This window comes from Salmo salar, chromosome 13 (assembly GCF_965601325.2).
Source record: "Salmo salar chromosome 13, fSalSal1, whole genome shotgun sequence".
In the NCBI taxonomy this organism is placed as follows: Eukaryota; Metazoa; Chordata; class Actinopteri; order Salmoniformes; family Salmonidae; genus Salmo; species Salmo salar.
In genome coordinates, this window is record NC_138303.1 from 27,850,940 (window position 1) to 27,872,084 (window position 21,145).

Below are 21,145 nucleotides of genomic sequence, written 5' to 3' on the forward strand. Positions count from 1 at the left end.
TTACACACAGCTCCACAGGGTGCTAATGCTGTGTCAGTCACTTGATCACCTTTTTTGATCATCTGAGGTGCTTCCATCCTAGGGACCTGCTGGAGAGAGAGGAGAGCAAGGAGCTGCTGGACCTTCAGGCTTCCAGGTGAGTTCACCTTACTTTTCTGGATTGGCTAGAACATAAATGATTCCATTCGGAATAAATTGATGTCCATTTTTTATGATGTCATAGGAAGTCACTGACTGTCTTGTGTTGTTGTGCAGGGTCTGCCCGGACCTGCTGGCCCCCCAGGAGAGGGAGGCAAGCCTGGTGATGCGGTGAGTGTCCACACTGCCACAGCAACCCACCAGGCCTGTCCAGGTCCCTGATTGATTGAACACATTAGGAACATCTAACCATGTTACTCATGTCCATTTGTTATCACACACCTCAGCATTTTATCCTGATCAAGTTATACTAGCAAACACAAGCACATGCTGTATTCTAAAAGGTATTATTTATCTACTGTAAAAATATGCAGCTACAATGTCTCTCTCCTAACTCTGTAGGGTGTTCCTGGAGAGGCTGGTGCTGCTGGTGCCACTGGACCTAGAGTGAGTTTTCATTTCTACAATAAGTCTGATATAGATGTTTTTCTCTCTTACTGCCATAATCATCTACATAGCCACCGCCATCTACTTGTCAAACCTTTACATCTGTAGTCCTCCCTGTTTCTGCCTCACACTTCCAGTCTCTCTGTTCCCTTATAGGGCGAGCGTGGTTTCCCTGGTGAGAGAGGCGGTGGTGGACCTCAGGGTCTGCAGGGACCTCGTGGACTTCCTGGAACTCCCGGAAGTGATGGACCGAAGGTTAAGAGCCACTCCCTTCGGCCAACCTCATCTTCAATAAGAGTTTCTGCTTTTATTGAGCACTTGGAGAACTTCTCAGTCCCTATAGTCTGGCAATCACAATGCCACTACTGAAGAGAGAAACATCAGAAAGTGTGATCAGCCAACTTCTAAATCCATGTTCCTCCTCTCTGACAGGGAGCCATTGGGCCAGCTGGTGGTGCTGGAGCTCAGGGACCCCCAGGTCTGCAGGGTATGCCAGGAGAGAGGGGAGCTGGTGGAATCTCCGGCGCCAAGGGTGACAGAGTGAGTAACAACCCTAAAAAATATACTCTAATCATAGTCGTAGAAAACTAGACGGTGGATTGCAAGGTTATATCATGATGTCTGCTAGATACATACCATGGTTTTCTGTGTCTTACAGGGTGACAATGGAGAGAAAGGACCTGAGGGCGCTTCTGGAAAAGACGGTTCTAGAGTGAGTACTCAGCAGAAACAGGGAACATAGCCACACTCTTCTGTGCCAAGTCTGTCAGCATATTAAAATACAATGATCCAATGACCCCAAGTGAGGTCGATAATAACTCTATCTCTCTCCTCTCCATCTTTCTTCTCTCCTCTCCCTCAGGGTTTGACTGGTCCCATTGGTCCTCCTGGCCCAGCTGGTCCCAACGGCATAAAGGTGAGAATTACCATAAGAATGACAAAATTCACCTGTTATTAGGTGTATGGTCTAATATTTATTTGACAGATGATTGTAATGTATTGTATGTGTACAGTATGGGTTTGTCATTCCTCTCTCCTTCCCTCTCAGGGTGAGGGTGGACCTTCTGGCCCAACTGGTGCTGCTGGTGCCCGTGGTGCTCCTGTAAGTTATATCTCTCCGCCTCCGGTTTCATATGGTCCGTTTTTAGATTTGTATTAAATCAATCATGTTGTCAACATGCCCAGGTTTGAAATGTACAAAGTGCAAACTACCTTCACTACAGCACAGAGAGCAGGAAGAAACTAGAGAACCAGACCCTGCCATGAAACAATGTAGAACTCTACAGATCCAAATATTTAGTCAAAGTCTCCAGACATTTTGATCTGAAGATACCGTTCATATTGATTCAAAGACCACTCACTATCCAAGTTTCCCAGCATATACAGTTATGAATAGTAAAATAATTTCCAAGTACACCATCTTGAATCCCTCAGAATGAATTTCATCACAAAATGTTTAACTTCTTGAGTATACTGTAGCCTCCTTCACATTAAATCACTGCACCTGCAACTTGATGGACAGGGACACATACATGTACAGTTAGAATGTCTTCCTCTGTGGTATCTGTTTTGAGCCCTTCTCTATTCTCTCTTCCTGTAGGGTGACCGTGGTGAGGGTGGTCCTCCCGGGCCTGCTGGCTTCGCTGGGCCACCTGTGAGTAGAACCACATTAAGCACATCAATTTCAATGCAAACAATAATCTAATCCATATAAAACATTGGATCTTTATTGACCTGCATCTTCCATCCTCCAGGGTGCAGATGGTCAGCCTGGAGCCAAGGGAGAGTTAGGCGAGGCTGGACAGAAGGGAGATGGTGGTGCCCATGGACCTCAAGGACCCTCTGGGGCCCCTGGACCTGTGGTAGGTACCCCTCAAAATTAACTTTGAGATATGAAATAGCTGTATGTCCCAGAGACTGATGTCTTATTGCCCAAGACATTACCATTCTATAATCTATAATAAAATGGAGAGTATTTGAGAATACAATTGATGCACTTCTTGTTTCTTTGTTCTTGTTTCTTTGTTTAATTGTGTTTCTGGTTGCTTTTTATTCCAGGGTCCCACTGGTGTTTCTGGACCTAAAGGAGCTCGTGGTGCCCAGGGGGCTTCTGTAAGTCAACAGTTCCAATGATAAGAGATTATTACCCAATAGTAAGTGACAATATAAAATGCTATGTTCTGTAATTGCTTTTACTGAAATATTGTGTTGTCCCTCTCTCATGTTGGTAGGGTGCTACTGGTTTCCCTGGTGCTGCTGGAAGAGTTGGTTCTCCCGGGCCTAACGTGAGTATCACATCATCACAAGTATCCATAGACAATAGAAAGTCACCTTTTCATTCAGATTACCTGTATATATCTGTGTGACTGAAATATGCTGCATCTCTCTGTTTCCCTCTCTCAGGGTAACCCTGGTGCTGCTGGCCCCGCTGGTCCTGCTGGTAAAGACGGTCCTAAGGGAGTTCGTGGTGATGCTGGAACCCCAGGAAGACAGGGAGACGCTGGGCTGCGTGGAGTTGCTGGAGCCCCTGGCGAGAAGGGAGATGCTGGAGGGGATGGTCTCCCTGTGAGTCTTCCCCCTCCACTCTTATATGATATCTCATGGAGGAAACGCCACCCAGCCTTTTACCCCTTGTAGGCTTAGTAACACCAACTCAGCCACCTTGATTGTCTATCACTTCATTTCAATGTGCTAGAGCTGGAGTTGTGAAGTCAATGAGCTAGAGCTGGAGTTGTGAAGTCAATGAGTTAGAGCTGGAGTTGTGAAGTCAATGAGCTAGAACTGAAGTTGTGAAGTCAATGAGCTAGAACTGGAGTTGTCAAGTCAATGAGTTAGAACTGGAGTTGTGAAGTCAATGAGCTATAACTGGAGTTGTGAAGTCAATGAGCTAGAGTTGTGAAGTCAATGAGCTAGAGTTGTGAAGTCAATGAGTTAGAACTGGAGTTGTGAAGTCAATGAGCTAGAACTGAAGTTGTGAAGTCAATGAGCTAGAGTTGTGAAGTCAATGAGCTAGAACTGAAGTTGTGAAGTCAATGAGCTAGAGTTGTGAAGTCAATGAGTTAGAACTGGAGTTGTGAAGTCAATGAGCTAGAACTGAAGTTGTGAAGTCAATGAGCTAGAGTTGGAGTTGTGAAGTCAATGAGCTAGAACTGGAGTTGTGAAGTCAATGAGCTAGAACTGGAGTTGTGAAGTCAATGAGCTAGAACTGGAGTTGTGAAGTCAATGAGCTAGAACTGGAGTTGTGAAGTCAATGAGCTAGAACTGAAGTTGTGAAGTCAATGAGCTAGAGTTGTGAAGTCAATGAGCTAGAGCTGGAGTTGTGAAGTCAATGAGCTAGAACTGAAGTTGTGAAGTCAATGAGCTAGAGTTGGAGTTGTGAAGTCAATGAGCTAGAGTTGGAGTTGTGAAGTCAATGAGCTAGAACTGGAGTTGTGAAGTCAATGAGCTAGAACTGGAGTTGTGAAGTCAATGAGCTAGAACTGAAGTTGTGAAGTCAATGAGCTAGAACTGGAGTTGTGAAGTCAATGAGCTAGAGTTGTGAAGTCAATGAGTTAGAACTGGAGTTGTGAAGTCAATGAGCTAGAACTGAAGTTGTGAAGTCAATGAGCTAGAGTTGGAGTTGTGAAGTCAATGAGCTACAACTGGAGTTGTGAAGTCAATGAGCTAGAACTGAAGTTGTGAAGTCAATGAGCTAGAGTTGTGAAGACAATGAGCTAGAACTGAAGTTGTGAAGTCAATGAGCTAGAGTTGTGAAGTCAATGAGCTAGAACTGGAGTTGTGAAGTCAATGAGCTAGAACTGGAGTTGTGAAGTCAATGAGCTAGAACTGGAGTTGTGAAGTCAATGAGCTAGAACTGGAGTTGTGAAGTCAATGAGCTAGAACTGAAGTTGTGAAGTCAATGAGCTAGAGTTGTGAAGTCAATGAGCTAGAGCTGGAGTTGTGAAGTCAATGAGCTAGAACTGAAGTTGTGAAGTCAATGAGCTAGAGTTGGAGTTGTGAAGTCAATGAGCTAGAGTTGGAGTTGTGAAGTCAATGAGCTAGAACTGGAGTTGTGAAGTCAATGAGCTAGAACTGGAGTTGTGAAGTCAATGAGCTAGAACTGAAGTTGTGAAGTCAATGAGCTAGAACTGGAGTTGTCAAGTCAATGAGCTAGAACTGGAGTTGTAAAGTCAATGACCAGGAGTTGGAGTTGTGAAGTCAATGTGCTAGAGCTGGAGTTGTGATGTCAATGAGCTAGAACTGGATTTGTGAAGTCAATGAGCTAGAACTGGAGTTGTGAAGTCAATGAGCTAGAGCTGGAGTTGTGAAATCAATGAGCTAAAACTGGAGTTGTGAAGTCAATGAGTTAGAACTGGAGTTGTGAAGTCAATGAGCTAGAACTGAAGTTGTGAAGTCAATGAGCTAGAACTGGAGTTGTGAAGTCAATGAGCTAGAGCTGGAGCTGTGAAATCAATGAGCTAGACCTGATGTTGTGAAGTCAATGAGCTAGAGTTGTGAAGTCAATGAGCTAGAGCTGGAGTTGTGAGGTCAATGAGCTAGAACTGAAGTTGTGAAGTCAATGAGCTAGAGTTGGAGTTGTGAAGTCAATGAGCTAGAGTTGGAGTTGTGAAGTCAATGAGCTAGAACTGGAGTTGTGAAGTCAATGAGCTAGAACTGGAGTTGTGAAGTCAATGAGCTAGAACTGGAGTTGTGAAGTCAATGAGCTAGAGTTGTGAAGTCAATGAGCTAGAGCTGGAGATGTGAAGTCAATGAGCTAGAACTGAAGTTGTGAAGTCAATGAGCTACAGTTGTGAAGTCAATGAGTTAGAACTGGAGTTGTGAAGTCAATGAGCTAGAACTGAAGTTGTGAAGTCAATGAGCTAGAGCTGGAGTTGTGAAGTCAATGAGCTAGAACTGGAGTTGTGAAGTCAATGGAGCTAGAACTGAAGTTGTGAAGTCAATGAGCTAGAGTTGTGAAGTCAATGAGCTAGAACTGGAGTTGTGAAGTCAATGAGCTAGAGTTGTGAAGTCAATGAGCTAGAACTGAAGTTGTGAAGTCAATGAGCTAGAGTTGTGAAGTCAATGAGCTAGAACTGGAGTTGTGAAGTCAATGAGCTAGAACTGGAGTTGTGAAGTCAATGAGCTAGGACTGGAGTTGTGAAGTCAATGAGCTAGAGTTGTGAAGTCAATGAGCTAGAACTGGAGTTGTGAAGTCAATGAGCTAGAACTGGAGTTGTGAAGTCAATGAGCTAGGACTGGAGTTGTGAAGTCAATGAGCTAGAACTGAAGTTGTGAAGTCAATGAGCTAGAGTTGTGAAGTCAATGAGCTAGAGCTGGAGTTGTGAAGTCAATGAGCTAGAACTGAAGTTGTGAAGTCAATGAGCTAGAGTTGGAGTTGTGAAGTCAATGAGCTAGAGTTGGAGTTGTGAAGTCAATGAGCTAGAACTGGAGTTGTGAAGTCAATGAGCTAGAACTGGAGTTGTGAAGTCAATGAGCTAGAGTTGTGAAGTCAATGAGCTAGAACTGGAGTTGTGAAGTCAGTGAGCTAGAACTGGAGTTGTGAAGTCAATGAGCTAGAACTGAAGTTGTGAAGTCAATGAGCTAGAGTTGTGAAGTCAATGAGCTAGAGCTGGAGTTGTGAAGTCAATGAGCTAGAGTTGGAGTTGTGAAGTCAATGTGCTAGAGCTGGAGTTGTGATGTCAATGAGCTAGAACTGGATTTGTGAAGTCAATGAGCTAGAACTGGAGTTGTGAAGTCAATGAGCTAGAGCTGGAGTTGTGAAGTCAATGAGCTAAAACTGGAGTTGTGAAGTCAATGAGTTAGAACTGGAGTTGTGAAGTCAATGAGCTAGAACTGAAGTTGTGAAGTCAATGAGCTAGAACTGGAGTTGTCAAGTCAATGAGCTAGAGCTGGAGTTGTGAAATCAATGAGCTAGAACTGGAGTTGTGAAGTCAATGATTTAGAACTGGAGTTGTGAAGTCAATGAGTTAGAACTGGAGTTGTGAAGTCAATGAGCTAGAACTGAAGTTGTGAAGTCAATGTATTAAACTGACCTATCGTCTTCTCTATCTCTAGGGTCCTGATGGTCCTTCAGGTCCCCAGGGTCTGGCTGGGTCACGTGGTATTGTTGGTCTGCCTGGGCAGCGTGGAGAGAGGGGCTTCCCTGGCCTTCCTGGTCCTTCTGTGAGTATCTCACCCCCGATAGTACTACCACACTTGCAGTAGGCTATGAACTTGAAAGCCAGGTCATTGTTACGGAACCATTGCTCTTACTGGTCCAGTTGTATGTTAAGCTCTCTTTAAATCCAGGTTCATATAACTCCCACTAGTCCTGCACCATTGAGTGGTAACTAAGCAACATATTTACCAGAATATCATATCTGCGATGCCTGGAGTGATCGACTGTTAAATCACAGAGTCCTGATATCCACATACGTTCAATATGACAGATCAACATCCAGACTACTTCCTCCTTAAAACTGTCACAAAGAAGTAAATCACTCAGTGACTAATTGGCTGTAAGGGAGATGCATTCAGAACTTTAATTTCCATCATACTACGTCATACAACAGACTTTCTATTGGGGTTTTGCTGCTTTTTCCCACATAGGGACTTTCAGCCAGTTGCTGAAGTCCTACTTTGCTTGCAAATCAATAGTTAAGTCCATTAACCCATTGACTAGTCAAATGTTACGTCCTTGTGGTTATAGTGATGACGTCTGACACGTACTCACTGATCTGTGTGTCCCAGGGAGAGCCCGGTAAGCAGGGAGCTCCTGGTGCTGGTGGTGACCGTGGACCCCCTGGGCCTGTGGGGCCTCCTGGACTGTCGGGACCTTCTGGCGAGCCCGGAAGAGAGGTCAGAACTAAACCACGACAACACAAGCCACAACAACAATATAAACCACAACAACAACAAATATAGGCCACTGTAGCTGCACGCAGCAATCACTGGGATAAAGGCCATAGCTGCACTATAGTGCCACCAGCTGGCCAATATAATTACACCTCTGGGTTGAGCTACTGCAAGAACCATAGGAACGACAACAGCAACATAAACAACAACACCCACAACAACAACATAAAAATACATCAATAATCACCATAACAACAACAGCAACTTTCCAAAACAAGAACACCCCTCCACACACACATACAATAACCACAAAACAAAAATGTAAATAATGACCACAACAGTAACAATAACCAAAACAAACAATGACACAACAGAAAACCAAAAAACACAACCATAGTCAATTGCAAACGCCAACAGCAACCACAGTCATCTGTATTTCTACAGCACCCTTAACCCATGGATCCCAAACGTTTGCTGTGGCAGCTACTTCACGACTGGAAGCCAATACATTTCATGTATTGATTAAATCTCTGTCTCTACCTCACAGGGCAACGCTGGATCTGATGGGCCCCCTGGTAGAGATGGATCCACCGGAGTCAAGGTGAGACACTCCAAATCAAATTGTATTTTATTCTATAAAATGTTATTTGTCACATGCACCAAATACAGCAGGTATAGACAACAACTGCTGTATTCGGTGCATGTGACAAATAAAACACTGTGTAGTAGACCTTGGAGTGAAATCCAGCAAAGTGCGAACATTCGCTAAGATTCCCATTAAGTTCTAGTTAGGGTTTATCTAACATTAGGATGATAATCACAAAAACGTTCAAATAATGTTTTTGATCACAAAATGTTTTTGTTTTTTTATGTTTTAAATTAAATATTCTAACATTCACAAAAATGTTGTGCATAACATCTGTAACAACCACCACAGAACATTCTCCAAACGTTCTCATTAGATTTCCAGGTAATGTAACAACACAATGTACCAGTAAAGAATGAAATGTGTTCTGGGAACGTTCTTGCAACATCAGACAAATGTTTTATACAAACATCGTATAATCATCAGCCCAACTGGACCGTTTTTGTGTTATGAGAATATTTGCCGCATCCGAACAAATGTTTCAGGAACTTTCACAGAACCAATTTTGGTTTGCTGAGATGCTTACTTACCTGCATTATACACCAATCAAACCAATCAGTCCAATTGGTGGATAAGATATCAAATGTTCTTGAAATGTCCTTATATCCTATGATCTTCTCTCCACCTGTAGGGTGAGCGTGGTAACACTGGTCCTGCAGGTGCACCTGGTGCCCCTGGCGCTCCAGGTGCCCCCGGCCCTGTTGGCCCCCTGGGCAAGCAGGGAGACAGAGGAGAGGGAGTGAGTACCCCTACAAAACTACACACAATATGAATGAGAGAAATGTTGGTGTTTTGTAATTGATAGTACTTAGGTTGTTGTTAGCCTGTCTAATGGAAGAACCTCACTCTTGTTTTTAGGGTGCTCAAGGACCTGCCGGACCCGCTGGACCAGCTGGCGCTAGAGGAATGGCTGTGAGTGTCAATGTTCCTCATTGTGAAACACACATACCATTCTCTAATAAACTGTACCTACTGTAGCTGTACCTGCATTGGCACACTGAGTTGATTTACACTCTCTGCCTCTCTACATCAGGGACCCCAAGGACCCCGTGGAGACAAGGGAGAGGCTGGCGAGACAGGAGAGAGGGGACAGAAGGGACACCGTGGCTTCACCGGTCTGCAGGGTCTTCCCGGACCTCCAGTAAGTCACCCAAATCCTCTGGCCACACTGCACCAGTTATTATACCGCTCTATCTGCATAGAACTAGAATGCTTGACTTTCAATGTGGAAAAAGTTCTGTTCCCTGACTTCCTGTCGTCATTATCTTAACAGGGCTCCGCTGGAGACCAGGGAGCTGCTGGACCTGCCGGACCGAGTGGCGCTAAGGTGAGTCCAGACGAAAGAGAAGAAGAGGTGGAGAGGACAGAACACTTCTCTAATCCCTCCATACTCTGATGAGACAAATAGAGACTACTCCTATACAGTAGTTATCCCATGCTATGATAATGAGGGGCACAGGCTAGTCATAATCCACCAACACCAATTATAATCTAGTTATAATCCTCCAACACCATGATAAAGAGGAGGACGGAAATAGCCACTGTGTTTTTAATTAGCCTATTCTATGATAACAAGGAAGGCTAATGCTTTTATGATTACAACATGCTATGGAAGAGTAGAAGACAGACAGGAGAGGTTACTACTTTTAAAATAATCCATTAAGACGAATTACATGATAAAGAGGAGGAAAGGGCTGGCCACTACAACGTGAATCATTTTTACCCAAAGTGAGATAAATGCTAAATTTGTAATGTCCGATAAGCAGGTTGTTCTTGAATTAAAGAGAGAGTACTCTCACACATAATCAACAACAATTGAACAAAAACAATATATCAGGTAAAAGTTTAAAACAATGTGAAACCAAACACTAAAGGGAGACTTACATGTATTCATGCTATGCTAGCATCCATATGTATGAGCCATGACTGACCCACCCTATCCATCTCCTCAGGGACCCCCTGGCCCAGTCGGCCCCGCTGGTAAGGATGGATCTAACGGTCAGCCTGGACCCCTCGGACCCCCTGGACCTCGTGGTCGTTCTGGAGAAACTGGCTCTGCTGTGAGTAACGCTTGTCAACCTTAGACTTACCTGAATATACTATATATACTGTACACGTAGCTGCAAAAGTCTTAAATTCTTCATATTTGAAATGTCATCTCCTCTCCTCCTTCAGGGTCCACCTGGTAACCCCGGACCCCCTGGTCCACCTGGTCCTCCCGGCCCTGGCATCGACATGTCTGCCTTTGCTGGCCTGTCTCAGCCTGAGAAGTCTCCGGATCCCCTGAGGTACATGAGGGCTGATGAGGCGTCCAGCTCCCTGAGGCAGCACGACGTGGAGGTGGACTCCACACTCAAGTCCCTCAACAACCAGATCGAGAACCTGCGCAGCCCTGATGGTAGCCAGAAGAACCCTGCCCGCACCTGCAGAGACCTCAGACTGTGCCACCCAGAGTGGAAGAGCGGTGAGTGGGGGAACGGGCAGAGGAGAGGGAGAAGATAGAGTGAATGGAAAGAAAAAAGAGAAATGGATTTATGGAATTGTGTTTTTTATTCATCAAGGAAGATTCCCCAAAAATATACAGTGTAGAAAGGAAAGAGCACGTGTATAACATGATCAGTCCAAACAGTGCTAGGGTTTGAACAATTCTTCCTCTGCTCCTCTCGTTCTTCAGGTGACTACTGGGTGGATCCTAACATTGGTAGCACAGCTGATGCCATCAAGGTCTTCTGCAACATGGAGACTGGCGAGACCTGTGTGTACCCCAGCATAGCCAACGTGCCTCAAAAGAACTGGTGGACAAGCAAGAGCAAGGACCGCAAACACGTCTGGTTCGGAGAGACTATGAATGGAGGATTCCACGTGAGTCTCTTCTTTCTATGAATAATAATGTCATTGGCACCTTGGAGTGAAACATAGCTACTCCTTTAGTAGAACTTCATTTCAAGGGATATCCTGATCATCAGTCAAACCCTTCCTCAGTGTTTCCTTTTATGAATTAGACAACCTATATTTCAGCCTCGCAGATAATTGGTAGACATCACCAAATCCTACCATCCATAAACCTATGACCTCCATATGACCTCCATTTTTGTGACTGCACTCGTCCTTACCATGTCACACTTAACCCTCCCTCTCCCTGTATAGTTCAGCTACGCTGAGGACGGTACCAACGCTGCCAGTATCCAGCTGACCTTCCTAAGGCTGCTGTCCACGGAAGCATCTCAGAACCTCACCTACCACTGCAAGAACAGCGTGGCCTACATGGACGCATCCACCAGCAACCTGAAGAAGGGTCTGCTGCTCCAGGGCTCCAACGACGTGGAGATCAGAGCTGAGGGAAACAGCCGCTTCACCTACAGCGTTGTGGAGGATGGCTGCAAGGTGAGAGGGATAGGCACTGTCAAGTTAGGTCAGGGAAAGGATGGACATAGTTAAGTAGGACCATGGGGGAAGGCACAGTGCAGTCACCGTAAAAAAAAGAAGCAGTTTTTCTGTTGTTGTAGTCTATGGGAATATATAGTGGGTTACTGTGCTTCAACACGTCTCTGTTGTCGTCCCACAGAAACACACAGGCCAGTGGGGAAAGACTGTCTTCGAGTACAAAACACAGAAGACCTCCCGTCTGCCCATCGTGGACATTGCTCCTATGGACATTGGAGGAGCGGACCAGGAGTTCGGTCTGGATGTGGGTGCAGTCTGCTTTTTGTAAAGTGAAATAAACACAACGGCAAAAAAACTAAAACATGAAAGAAATAACTCAACTATGAAACAATACACACACACACTCTACAAAAAAAGAAGACTAACTTAAAAAAAGGAAACTTTTTCTCTGGCAAAGTGCTCTCCAAGTTGTACTCCATGGATGTTAGCACTGAAGGGCACCGGCGTTCCAGCAGTCCCTGTCAACCCACTTCCTGAGATCCAGTCATGTTTCCCATGGCTCACAGTTGAAGGGAATGAGCCAGGAGGAAGAGGGACCAAGCCAAGAGACGAGTGATGAAGAAACAGGAACATGACTCGATGTCACTTATTTATTGTCTAAACCTCACATGGGCAGAGGAGAGGTACAGTAGGACTAGGGAGCTTCACCATAAGAGCAACACAAGCCCATCCTACCACAGAAGACCCAGAACCTCCCACTTCTACTCCACCTCCCTCCCCCGTCTCCTCCCCGACCTAGCTACAAATATGCCATTTTGAATCAATGTAGACCAAAACATATTTTCAGTTATTATAAACAAGTCCAAGTGCTCCAAATGTTTTTTTACCATCAAGACGAGGAGCGAAACTTTGACTGTGCATTATAAATCTTTGGTTCTATGTTGTAAAAGTGTGTGTTTATAAACAGCCAGATGGTTTTATATATATATTTCCACATTGCGTGTGTACATGTGTCTAGATATATGCACACCAACACTTTTTGGAAAATGAGGATTCATTTGGGATGTATTTTTCCATTGTCTTTTACCCCTTCACTGTCCATTAGAGGAAAATATCTTACTCAGTTCACAAACAACCTACATTTTCTAATAAAATTGGTGGAAGTTGTAGTCATCCTGATTGTTTAAAGCTACCTCACGCTGAAAAACAAAGTGAAAACGTTGACCTTAAATCTTGAGCTGACCAAAATTTGCTTTTGGGTGGAACTGGGGCTGAACGGCCATCTTTGCTTTGGGTTGCTCCGTCTTCAGAAGGTGCTATGAGTTCTAGCATTCAGTCTCTGCCATTGTCCCCCCCCCCCCCCCCCCCAATTCCCACTAGCCTCACACCACACACACACACCCCACCCTGGAGGACAAGTGCAGCCAGGCAAGGCAGAGAACCAAGGGACTTTGGGTAGTACCCTATGGAGTTCATGCCCCACAAATAGAATGACGGGACTCCAAGGAGAGCCGCCCAAAACAACCAGGGTGGGTTGTCTCTGTGTGTGTGAGGGTGTGTATATTTTTTTGTTATTATTAAATTTTATTATGATCATGATCATTTTTTTTTTGTTTGTTTATTTTGTTACACTTTTAATTGATGTAAATTGGAAATAAAAAGGAAATACCAAGTAACAATTAAGTTGACTTTTAACTGAGTTTCTTTGAAATAAGTACAGAAAAGGCATGGGGGTTAAATAACCTTTTCTGTTAACTGAACCCAAGGCCTGTGTACTTAGTTTTTCTTGTAGTTGTTGAGAGGTCAGTTACCCTTTTTGAATGTTTGTGAGTGCATGGCATGTGTGTGTAAGTATGCATGTGTGAGTGTGTTTTCCTATGAGAGAATGTCATAACACAGGAATTAAAGTACTGTATTCATTCACCGGTTTTCAGGGTGGGGTCAGGCATGGTTGACTTCTTTCTGTTTCAACTAAGAGATAAATAAAGTAGAGAAAATAATGTGCTGAATGGAATTGAAGTATTTTGTACATTAACAGTAATGTTTTAATGATGCTTCAAGACATGACCACGTAGGTGTTTGTCAGCGTTTGGTGACCCGCTTGTCTGTTTCCCTTATCCTCTACACTTCCGTTCTCCTCTCTGTACCTCTCCATATCTTTCTTCTGAGCAATAAAAATTAGACTGAAAAGACTAAACAGTGATATATTCTTCTGTAAAGGGAAAATATTCTTGTTATCACAAACCTACATTGACATTATCACTAATGTCACATTATAGTTTACTTAAATCCTTCTGATTATTCTTGACCGAAAGTGAAGGGCAAATCAGGAAGGTAAAACACCAAACTATCCTATTAATGCCAGATTGTTCTAAGATTGAATACTTATTATTGCCAAGTATAGAATAAGGGACGATACAGTATACTCTTTTACCTTAGAACATGGAGATGATTTAAGAAACATCATTAAAGACACACTGAAGCCTCCCAATCAACTCATTCAACTCTTTTGCAAGAACAAACCGGCGATGGCTTGACCTTTACCTCATCCCACCAACCCCCTTGCCATGTCTTGGACTAGGCATAAAAAAAAGACACAAATACCCATTTGCATAACACTTTGTACACGTTTATTTAACAAGTGTTCCAAAAATTATAAATTGTACTTACAAACATGACTTGAAATATGGTTTCTATGTTAGTTTGCGTGTGTGTGTGGTTAGGAGTTCTGTGTAGAGTGTCTGGTTGGCGTAGTCTGCTGGCCTGCCATGGGACAGGGGGAGAGAGGGGCTGCCTCCCAGGCCGGGCTGGGGATTCCCAGCACTCATAAAGCAAAAAGGCATATGGGTAATCTTTCCATTAGACCAACACTGTGGAGTGACAACATCACTAGTCACTGAGATGAGTGCCACCTAGCTAGACCTTGTGCTCTATTCACTGCAGCACGTCAACAGCCATGTCAAATGGAATGATCAGTGTGTAGACCATGTACAATTTCTAGTTGAAGTCTCATTGCCCATCTTTCCCATTCAAATGACATTAATGCATAAACTACTTTTGAGTAAAACTAAAAACAAATAAAAACTTTAAAATTGAAAGTAAAATATAGCTTTAAGATCAGTTTAAGCAGCACTGTGGGGAAACATCTAAATGCCTGGTGGTCCCCTACATGTAAAGAATAGCGTTTGTAGAGACTGACCACAGTGAGCTGGGCTCCATGATGGTAATTGGGGTTGAACTGCATCAGTCTGGGCTCTGTCCCGGCCTCCCCTGAACAAAACCACTGGAACACATAGACAGACAGTTATTACCACTGACATACAGAGATACACAACACTGAGACACCCTCCTGGATATATAACATACTAGAGCACCTACCATGGCAGAAGCTTAAAAGCGGGGTTGATTTGAGTCTTGAACACTGCGATCATGGCAGGGTGGCCTGCTTCAGCATCTCCTGATGGAACGGGTAAGAGGGAGGAAGTGAGTGGAGGAGAGAAGATGAAGAAAAAAAACAACACTTTCCAACTTGGAGAAAGAGGAGGGAAGGAGCCTGACTTTTGAGAAGCACGGCTAGTCTCTCTCCTGTCGGGTCCCACGCTAGCGACTGGATCTCTCCTCCGACCCTGAAAAAAACACATACACAATAAGCTAATCTGTAAGGTTAATCAATAACTAGTTTAGTGAATGACTAGTTAACCCAGGCCTTTCCTTACGCCATATCTCCATCTGGTGTATTTAAGGTTGTCTTAGACAGGTCGGCCACCACTGTTGCTGCCTTCGGCCCCCCTGACATCCCTAAGGGCATCCCTAGTGGAGAAAGAGGAGGACTTACATCAAAACAAACAACGCAAGCACACAGCACACAGTGTAAAACAACTGTAAGAGGTTGGTGTGCTTCATATCATACATGGTATTGTGTTTGTACCTGGGGTGTCAGTGAAAGTTAGGGCATAGATGACAGTCTCACCTTGCACACTGAAGAGCAGCCGACTCCCATCGGGACTCCAACTGCCAGACTAGACAGTTACAGAGAGACAGTTAGCCAAACACACAAACAATCACACAGACCAGGTGTCTCACCTGACAGCGCCCCTTCAGACAAGGCCACCGCTCGCAAGTCCACATCCTGGTTTCCCAAACCCTGCAGCAACACACACAATACATACACTACTGTTCTAAAGTTTGGGTTCACATAGAAATGTCCTTGTTTTTGAAAGAAAAGCACATTTTGTCCATTAATATAACATCAAATTAATTAGAAATGCAGTGTAGACATTGTTAATGTTGTAAATGACTATTCTAGCTGGAAACGGATGAAGGGAATATCTACACAAGCCCATTATTAGCAACCATCACTCCTGTGTTCCAATGGAAGACCAGTTTTATTGCTTCTTTAATCAGAACAACAGTTTTCAGCTGTGCTAACATACTTGCAAAAGGGTTTTCTAGTGATCAATTAGACTTTTAAAATGATAAACTTGGATTAGCTAACACAACGTGCCATTGGAAAACAGGAGTGAGTTGGTTGCTGATAATGGGCCTTAACGACATAAAGCTCTCCTGCACTACTGTCTCTGACCTGAAGAGGGAGGAGGGGGAAGCTGCCAGCACGCGACTGCCATCAGGGGACCAGGACAGGTACGTGACTCCTCCCCCTCCCACACGGTAGAGGCACACAGCTCTCAACAGCTACATCCCACACCTGACAGAGATAGAAACAGAGACAGAGAGAAAGAGAGAGCGAAAGCGAGAGAAATACAGAGTCACAAGGATGTTCCAGCATCACAGTAAAATACTTTCACAGTTGAGTAGAGGTTGAGACTGCTGGTTCCTACCAGCATGGCAGTGTCCCTGGGAGAGGCCGACACCAGGAGAGATCCGTTAGGTGACCATGCCATGGAAGTGACAGCGGAGTGGCCTGGGTGGGACAGGACCTGGGCACAGCCAGAAGAGAGTCTGTGGGAGGGAAGGAGAGATAGAAAGAGATTGAATTGAGAAATAGGGAGGACGGAGAAAAAGAAAGTTGAGGAGTATAATAATGAGCATGTATACCTGGCAGAGAACGAGGTGGGGTCCACATGCCAGACCAGCAGGCAGTTGTGACAGGCCACGGCCAGGGCAGACGCACACAGAGGCTTCCACTGCAGGGCTGCCACACTGCGCTGCAGACGGTGCTTTAGGGTGGGAGTAGGAGCACTGAGGGAGAGAGACAGTGTTTGAGAGAGAGACAGAGCGAGAGAGAGAGCGAGACAGAACAAGTTTAACACCACACTAGGTTGGTCTGACTGAATATGATTTTGAGGACATAGGTTTCATCTGAATCCAGGAAACCGACCCATACGAAGATTCTCAATTGGTTTTGCTCGGCTCCTCACGTCCTCTCCTCACCTTTTGAAAAGGTAAAAAATAATCAAGAGGCGGCGAAGAGAGGAAACAATTTTGCTTATATGAAATGACTCTCCTTCTCCACTTGCGCGTCATCATGTAAATCACGTTTAGGAATCCCAAAATAAATATCTTCAGGAAAAATGTAATTAGATAGTTGTGCTAGACATTTTATAGATTAAAGATAAGTTTTGTTTTCAAATATGTGCATTCTTTTCTCCTCAGAGAACACAACAGCTGTTTCAAAGGGGGTGTGACTGGTTTCAAAACTCTTCCGCGATAGCCGACCGTAGGATACTCTTGTGAACCCTCTGCCGAAGGATGTAATCGAGGAGGTGAGCATATTCCTCCGTTCACCTACTAACGAATTAGCATTCTCCTCGACCACATCAATTTTCAGGCCCCAGAGAACAGGACGGAGGAGTTGAGAAACTCCCATAGAGTTTAATAGTCAATGACACAGCACCATTGCAATAGACCGACAGTGGGGCCATGAGTCTGCTACTTACCTCTTGGGGTTGTAGATCTGGATGGGGTCGTCTTAACGGGAAACAGCACACTTCTGGGTGTGTGGGTGAAGCTCCACACTGCACAGTCCGACCTGAAACACAGGGAGCAACAATAGGGTCTAGTTGCACCAGTAGGGCTTAAAAAACATTGATCTTTTATAGGGCTGTTGCGGTGACCGTATTACTGCCACACCAGCAGTCATGAGTCGTGACCGCAGTCATATTCCACGTGAACATTAAGCCACGGAAATCTCCTTCTATGCACTCTGGACATGCGTTGGTTGTACCCAACTCCCTAACAACCATCAGGTCATTAATGGCCTGGTACTGAGGGCTCTATTGTCAATGCAGTTGCAATTGAAAATCACATCACATACTTATCATCAAAACAGTATCATGCTTTTAAAACGTACTTCACAGTGATCGATCAATTTGAAGAAAGTTCAACAAAAGGTTGAAACTGAGTGGAAAATATGTTCCTTGTGGATGTTGTTTCAAATTCAAACACGGAAATGGACAGCGCTTTCTAAGGTGATGATTAATTCAAAACACCCATATGCATATTATAGCTTATGCATACATATAGGCCTATATTAGAGGTCGACCGATTAATTGGAATGGCCGATTAATTAGGGCCGATTTCAAGATTTCATAACAATCGGTCATCTGTATTTTTGGACACCGATTTGGCGTTTTAAAATTTTATTTTTTTTATTATATATATATTTTTTATACACCTTTATTTAACTAGGCAAGTCAGTTAAGAACACATTCTTATTTTCAATGACGGCCTAGGAACGGTGGGTTAACTGCCTTGTTCAGGGGCAAAACGACAGATTTTGACCATGTCAGCTCGGGGATTCGTTTTTGCAACCTTCCAGTTACTAGTCCAACGCTCCACCTGCCTTACATTGCACTCCATGAGGAGCCTGCGTGGCAGGCTGACTACCTGTTACGCGAGGGCAGCAATAAGCCAAGGTAAGTTGCTAGCTAGCATTAAACTTATCTTATGAAAAACAATCAATCAATCTTAACATAATCACTAGTTAACTACACATGGTTGATGATATTACTAGTTTATCTAGCTGGTCCTGCGTTGCATATAATCGATGCGGTGCCTGTTAGTTTCTCATCGAATCACAGCCTACTTCGACAAACGAGTGATGATTTAACAAGCGCATTTGCGAAAAAAGCACTGTCGTTGCACCAATGTACCTAACTATAAACATCAATGCCTTTCTTTAAAATGAATACAGAAATATATATTTTTAAACCTGCATATTTAGTTAATATTGCCTGCTAACATGAATTTCTTATAACTAGGGAAATTGTGTCACTTCTCTTGCGTTCCGTGCAAGAAGTCAGGGTATATGCAGCAGTTTGGGCCGCATGGCTCATTGCGAACTGTGTGAAGTCCATTTATTCCTAACAAAGGCCGTAATTAATTATGACATAACATTGAAGGTTGTATAATGTAACAGCAATATTTTGACTTAGGGATGCCATCCATTAAATAAAATACGGAACGGTTCCGTATTTCACTGAAAGAATAAACTTTTTGTTTTCGAAATGATAGTTTCCGGATTCGACCATTTTAATGACAAAAGGCTCGTATTTCTGTGTGTTATTATGTTATAATTAAGTCTATGATTTGATAGAGCAGTCTGACTGAGCAATGGTAGGCACCAGCAGGCTCGTAAGCATTCATTCAAACAGCACTTTCGTGCGTTTGCCAGCAGCTCTTCGCAATGCTTCAAGCATTGTGCTGTTTATGACTTCAAGCCTATCAACTCCCGAGATTAGTCTGGTGTAACCGATGTGAAATGGCTAGCTAGTTAGCGGGGTGCGCGCTAATAGCGTTTCAAACGTCACTCCCTCTGAGACTTGGAGTAGTTGTTCCCCTTGCTCTGCATGGGTAACGCTGCTTCGAGGGTGGCTGTTGTCGATGGGTTCCTGGTTCGAGTCCAGGTAGGAGCGAGGAGAGGGACGGAAGCTATACTGTTACACTGGCAATACTAAAGTGCCTATAAGAACATCCAATAGTCAAAGGTATATGAAATACAAATCGTATAGAGAGAAATAGTCCTATAATTCCTATAATAACAACAACCTAAAACTTCTTACCTGGGAATACTGAAGACTCATGTTAAAAGGAACCACCAGCTTTCATATGTTCTCATGTTCTGAGCAAGGAACTTAAATGTTAGCTTTTTTTTTTTTACATGGCACATATTGCACTTTTACTTTCTTCTCCAACACTTTGTTTTTGCATTATTTAAACCAAATTGAACATGTTTCATTATTTATTTGAGGCTAAATTGATTTTATTGATGTATTATATTAAGTTAAAATAAGTGTTCATTCAGTATTGTTGTAATTGTCATTATTACAAATAACTTCTTTTTTTTTTAAATTTAATTCTAAAATCGGCCGATTAATCGGTATATATGAGCGCAAACCGGAAGAAAAAAAGTTATTAAAATAAAGATTGTGCCATTATACACTCAGTGTACAAAACATTAGGAGCACCTGCTCTTTCCATGACAGACTGACCAGGTGAAAGCTATGATCCCTTATTGAGGTCACCTGTTAAATACACTTCAATCAGTGCAGATGCAGGGGAGAAGACCAGTTAAAGGATTTTTAAGCCTCGATACAATTGAGACATGGATTGTGTATGTGTGCCATTCAGAGGGTGAATGTGCCAGACAAAATATACTGCTCAAAAAAATAAAGGGAACACTTAAACAACACATCCTAGATCTGAATGAAAGAAATAATCTTATTAAATACTTTTTTTCTTTACATAGTTGAATGTGCTGACAACAAAATCACACAAAAATAATCAATGGAAATCCAATTTATCAACCCATGGAGGTCTGGATTTGGAGTCACACTCAAAATGAAAGTGGAAAACCACACTACAGGCTGATCCAACTTTGATGTAATGTCCTTAAAACAAGTCAAAATGAGGCTCAGTAGTGTGTGTGGCCTCCACGTGCCTGTATGACCTCCCTACAACGCCTGGGCATGCTCCTGATGAGGTGGCGGATCGTCTCCTGAGGGATCTCCTCCCAGACCTGGACTAAAGCATCCGCCAACTCCTGGACAGTCTGTGGTGCAACGTGGCGTTGGTGGATGGAGCGAGACATGATGTCCCAGATGTGCTCAATTGGATTCAGGTCTGGGGAACGGGTGGGCCAGTCCATAGCATCAATGCCTTCCTCTTGCAGGAACTGCTGACACACTCCAGCCACATGAGGTCTAGCATTGTCTTGCATTAGGAGGAACCCAGGGCCAACCGCACCAGCATATGGTCTCACAAGGGGTCTGAGGATCTCATCTCGGTACCTAATGGCAGTCAGGCTACCTCTGGCGAGCACATGGAGGGCTGTGCGGCCCCCCAAAGAAATGCCACCCCACACCATGACTGACCCACCGCCAAACCGGTCATGCTGGAGGATGTTGCAGGCAGCAGAACGTTCTCCACGGCATCTCCAGACTCTGTCACGTCTGTCACGTGCTCAGTGTGAACCTGCTTTCATCTGTGAAGAGCACAGGGCGCCAGTGGAGAATTTGCCAATCCTGGTGTTCTCTGGCAAATACCAAACGTCCTGCACGGTGTTGGGCTGTAAGCACAACCCCCACCTGTGGACGTCGGGCCCTCATACCACCCTCATGGAGTCTGTTTCTGACCGTTTGAGCAGACACATGCACATTTGTGGCCTGCTGGAGGTCATTTTGCAGGGCTCTGGCAGTGCTTCTCCTGCTCCTCCTTGCACAAAGGCGGAGGTAGCGG

General features: G+C 44.0%; 1 protein-coding gene and 1 pseudogene across 2 annotated transcripts in view; one reads left to right on the forward strand and one right to left on the reverse strand.

The window, feature by feature from the left end:
* Positions 1–13,449, forward strand: part of LOC106566709 (uncharacterized) — a 28,667-nt gene extending 15,218 nt beyond the window's left edge. Inside the window, exons 29-53 of the mRNA XM_014135018.3 lie at positions 83–136; positions 256–309; positions 541–585; positions 742–840; positions 1,018–1,125; positions 1,244–1,297; positions 1,448–1,501; positions 1,634–1,687; positions 2,186–2,239; positions 2,340–2,447; positions 2,644–2,697; positions 2,817–2,870; positions 2,989–3,150; positions 6,640–6,747; positions 7,315–7,422; positions 7,967–8,020; positions 8,697–8,804; positions 8,924–8,977; positions 9,099–9,206; positions 9,339–9,392; positions 10,018–10,125; positions 10,241–10,529; positions 10,740–10,927; positions 11,213–11,449; positions 11,631–13,449. Coding sequence (XP_013990493.1) covers positions 83–136; positions 256–309; positions 541–585; positions 742–840; positions 1,018–1,125; positions 1,244–1,297; positions 1,448–1,501; positions 1,634–1,687; positions 2,186–2,239; positions 2,340–2,447; positions 2,644–2,697; positions 2,817–2,870; positions 2,989–3,150; positions 6,640–6,747; positions 7,315–7,422; positions 7,967–8,020; positions 8,697–8,804; positions 8,924–8,977; positions 9,099–9,206; positions 9,339–9,392; positions 10,018–10,125; positions 10,241–10,529; positions 10,740–10,927; positions 11,213–11,449; positions 11,631–11,777 — 2,517 coding nt within the window. The 3' untranslated portion in view covers positions 11,778–13,449. The remainder of the gene's footprint in view (positions 1–82; positions 137–255; positions 310–540; positions 586–741; positions 841–1,017; positions 1,126–1,243; positions 1,298–1,447; positions 1,502–1,633; positions 1,688–2,185; positions 2,240–2,339; positions 2,448–2,643; positions 2,698–2,816; positions 2,871–2,988; positions 3,151–6,639; positions 6,748–7,314; positions 7,423–7,966; positions 8,021–8,696; positions 8,805–8,923; positions 8,978–9,098; positions 9,207–9,338; positions 9,393–10,017; positions 10,126–10,240; positions 10,530–10,739; positions 10,928–11,212; positions 11,450–11,630) is intronic.
* A 607-nt stretch (positions 13,450–14,056) lies between these two features.
* Positions 14,057–17,549, reverse strand: LOC106566710 (aladin-like; annotated as a pseudogene). Its single transcript, XR_014379927.1, has 11 exons — positions 17,532–17,549; positions 17,347–17,438; positions 16,505–16,648; positions 16,288–16,408; positions 16,032–16,154; positions 15,533–15,593; positions 15,420–15,468; positions 15,166–15,259; positions 15,008–15,075; positions 14,828–14,906; positions 14,057–14,732 (listed from the first exon to the last, which is right to left on the reverse strand). The product of XR_014379927.1 is annotated as an aladin-like (transcript).
* Between the last annotated feature and the right edge of the window lie 3,596 nt (positions 17,550–21,145).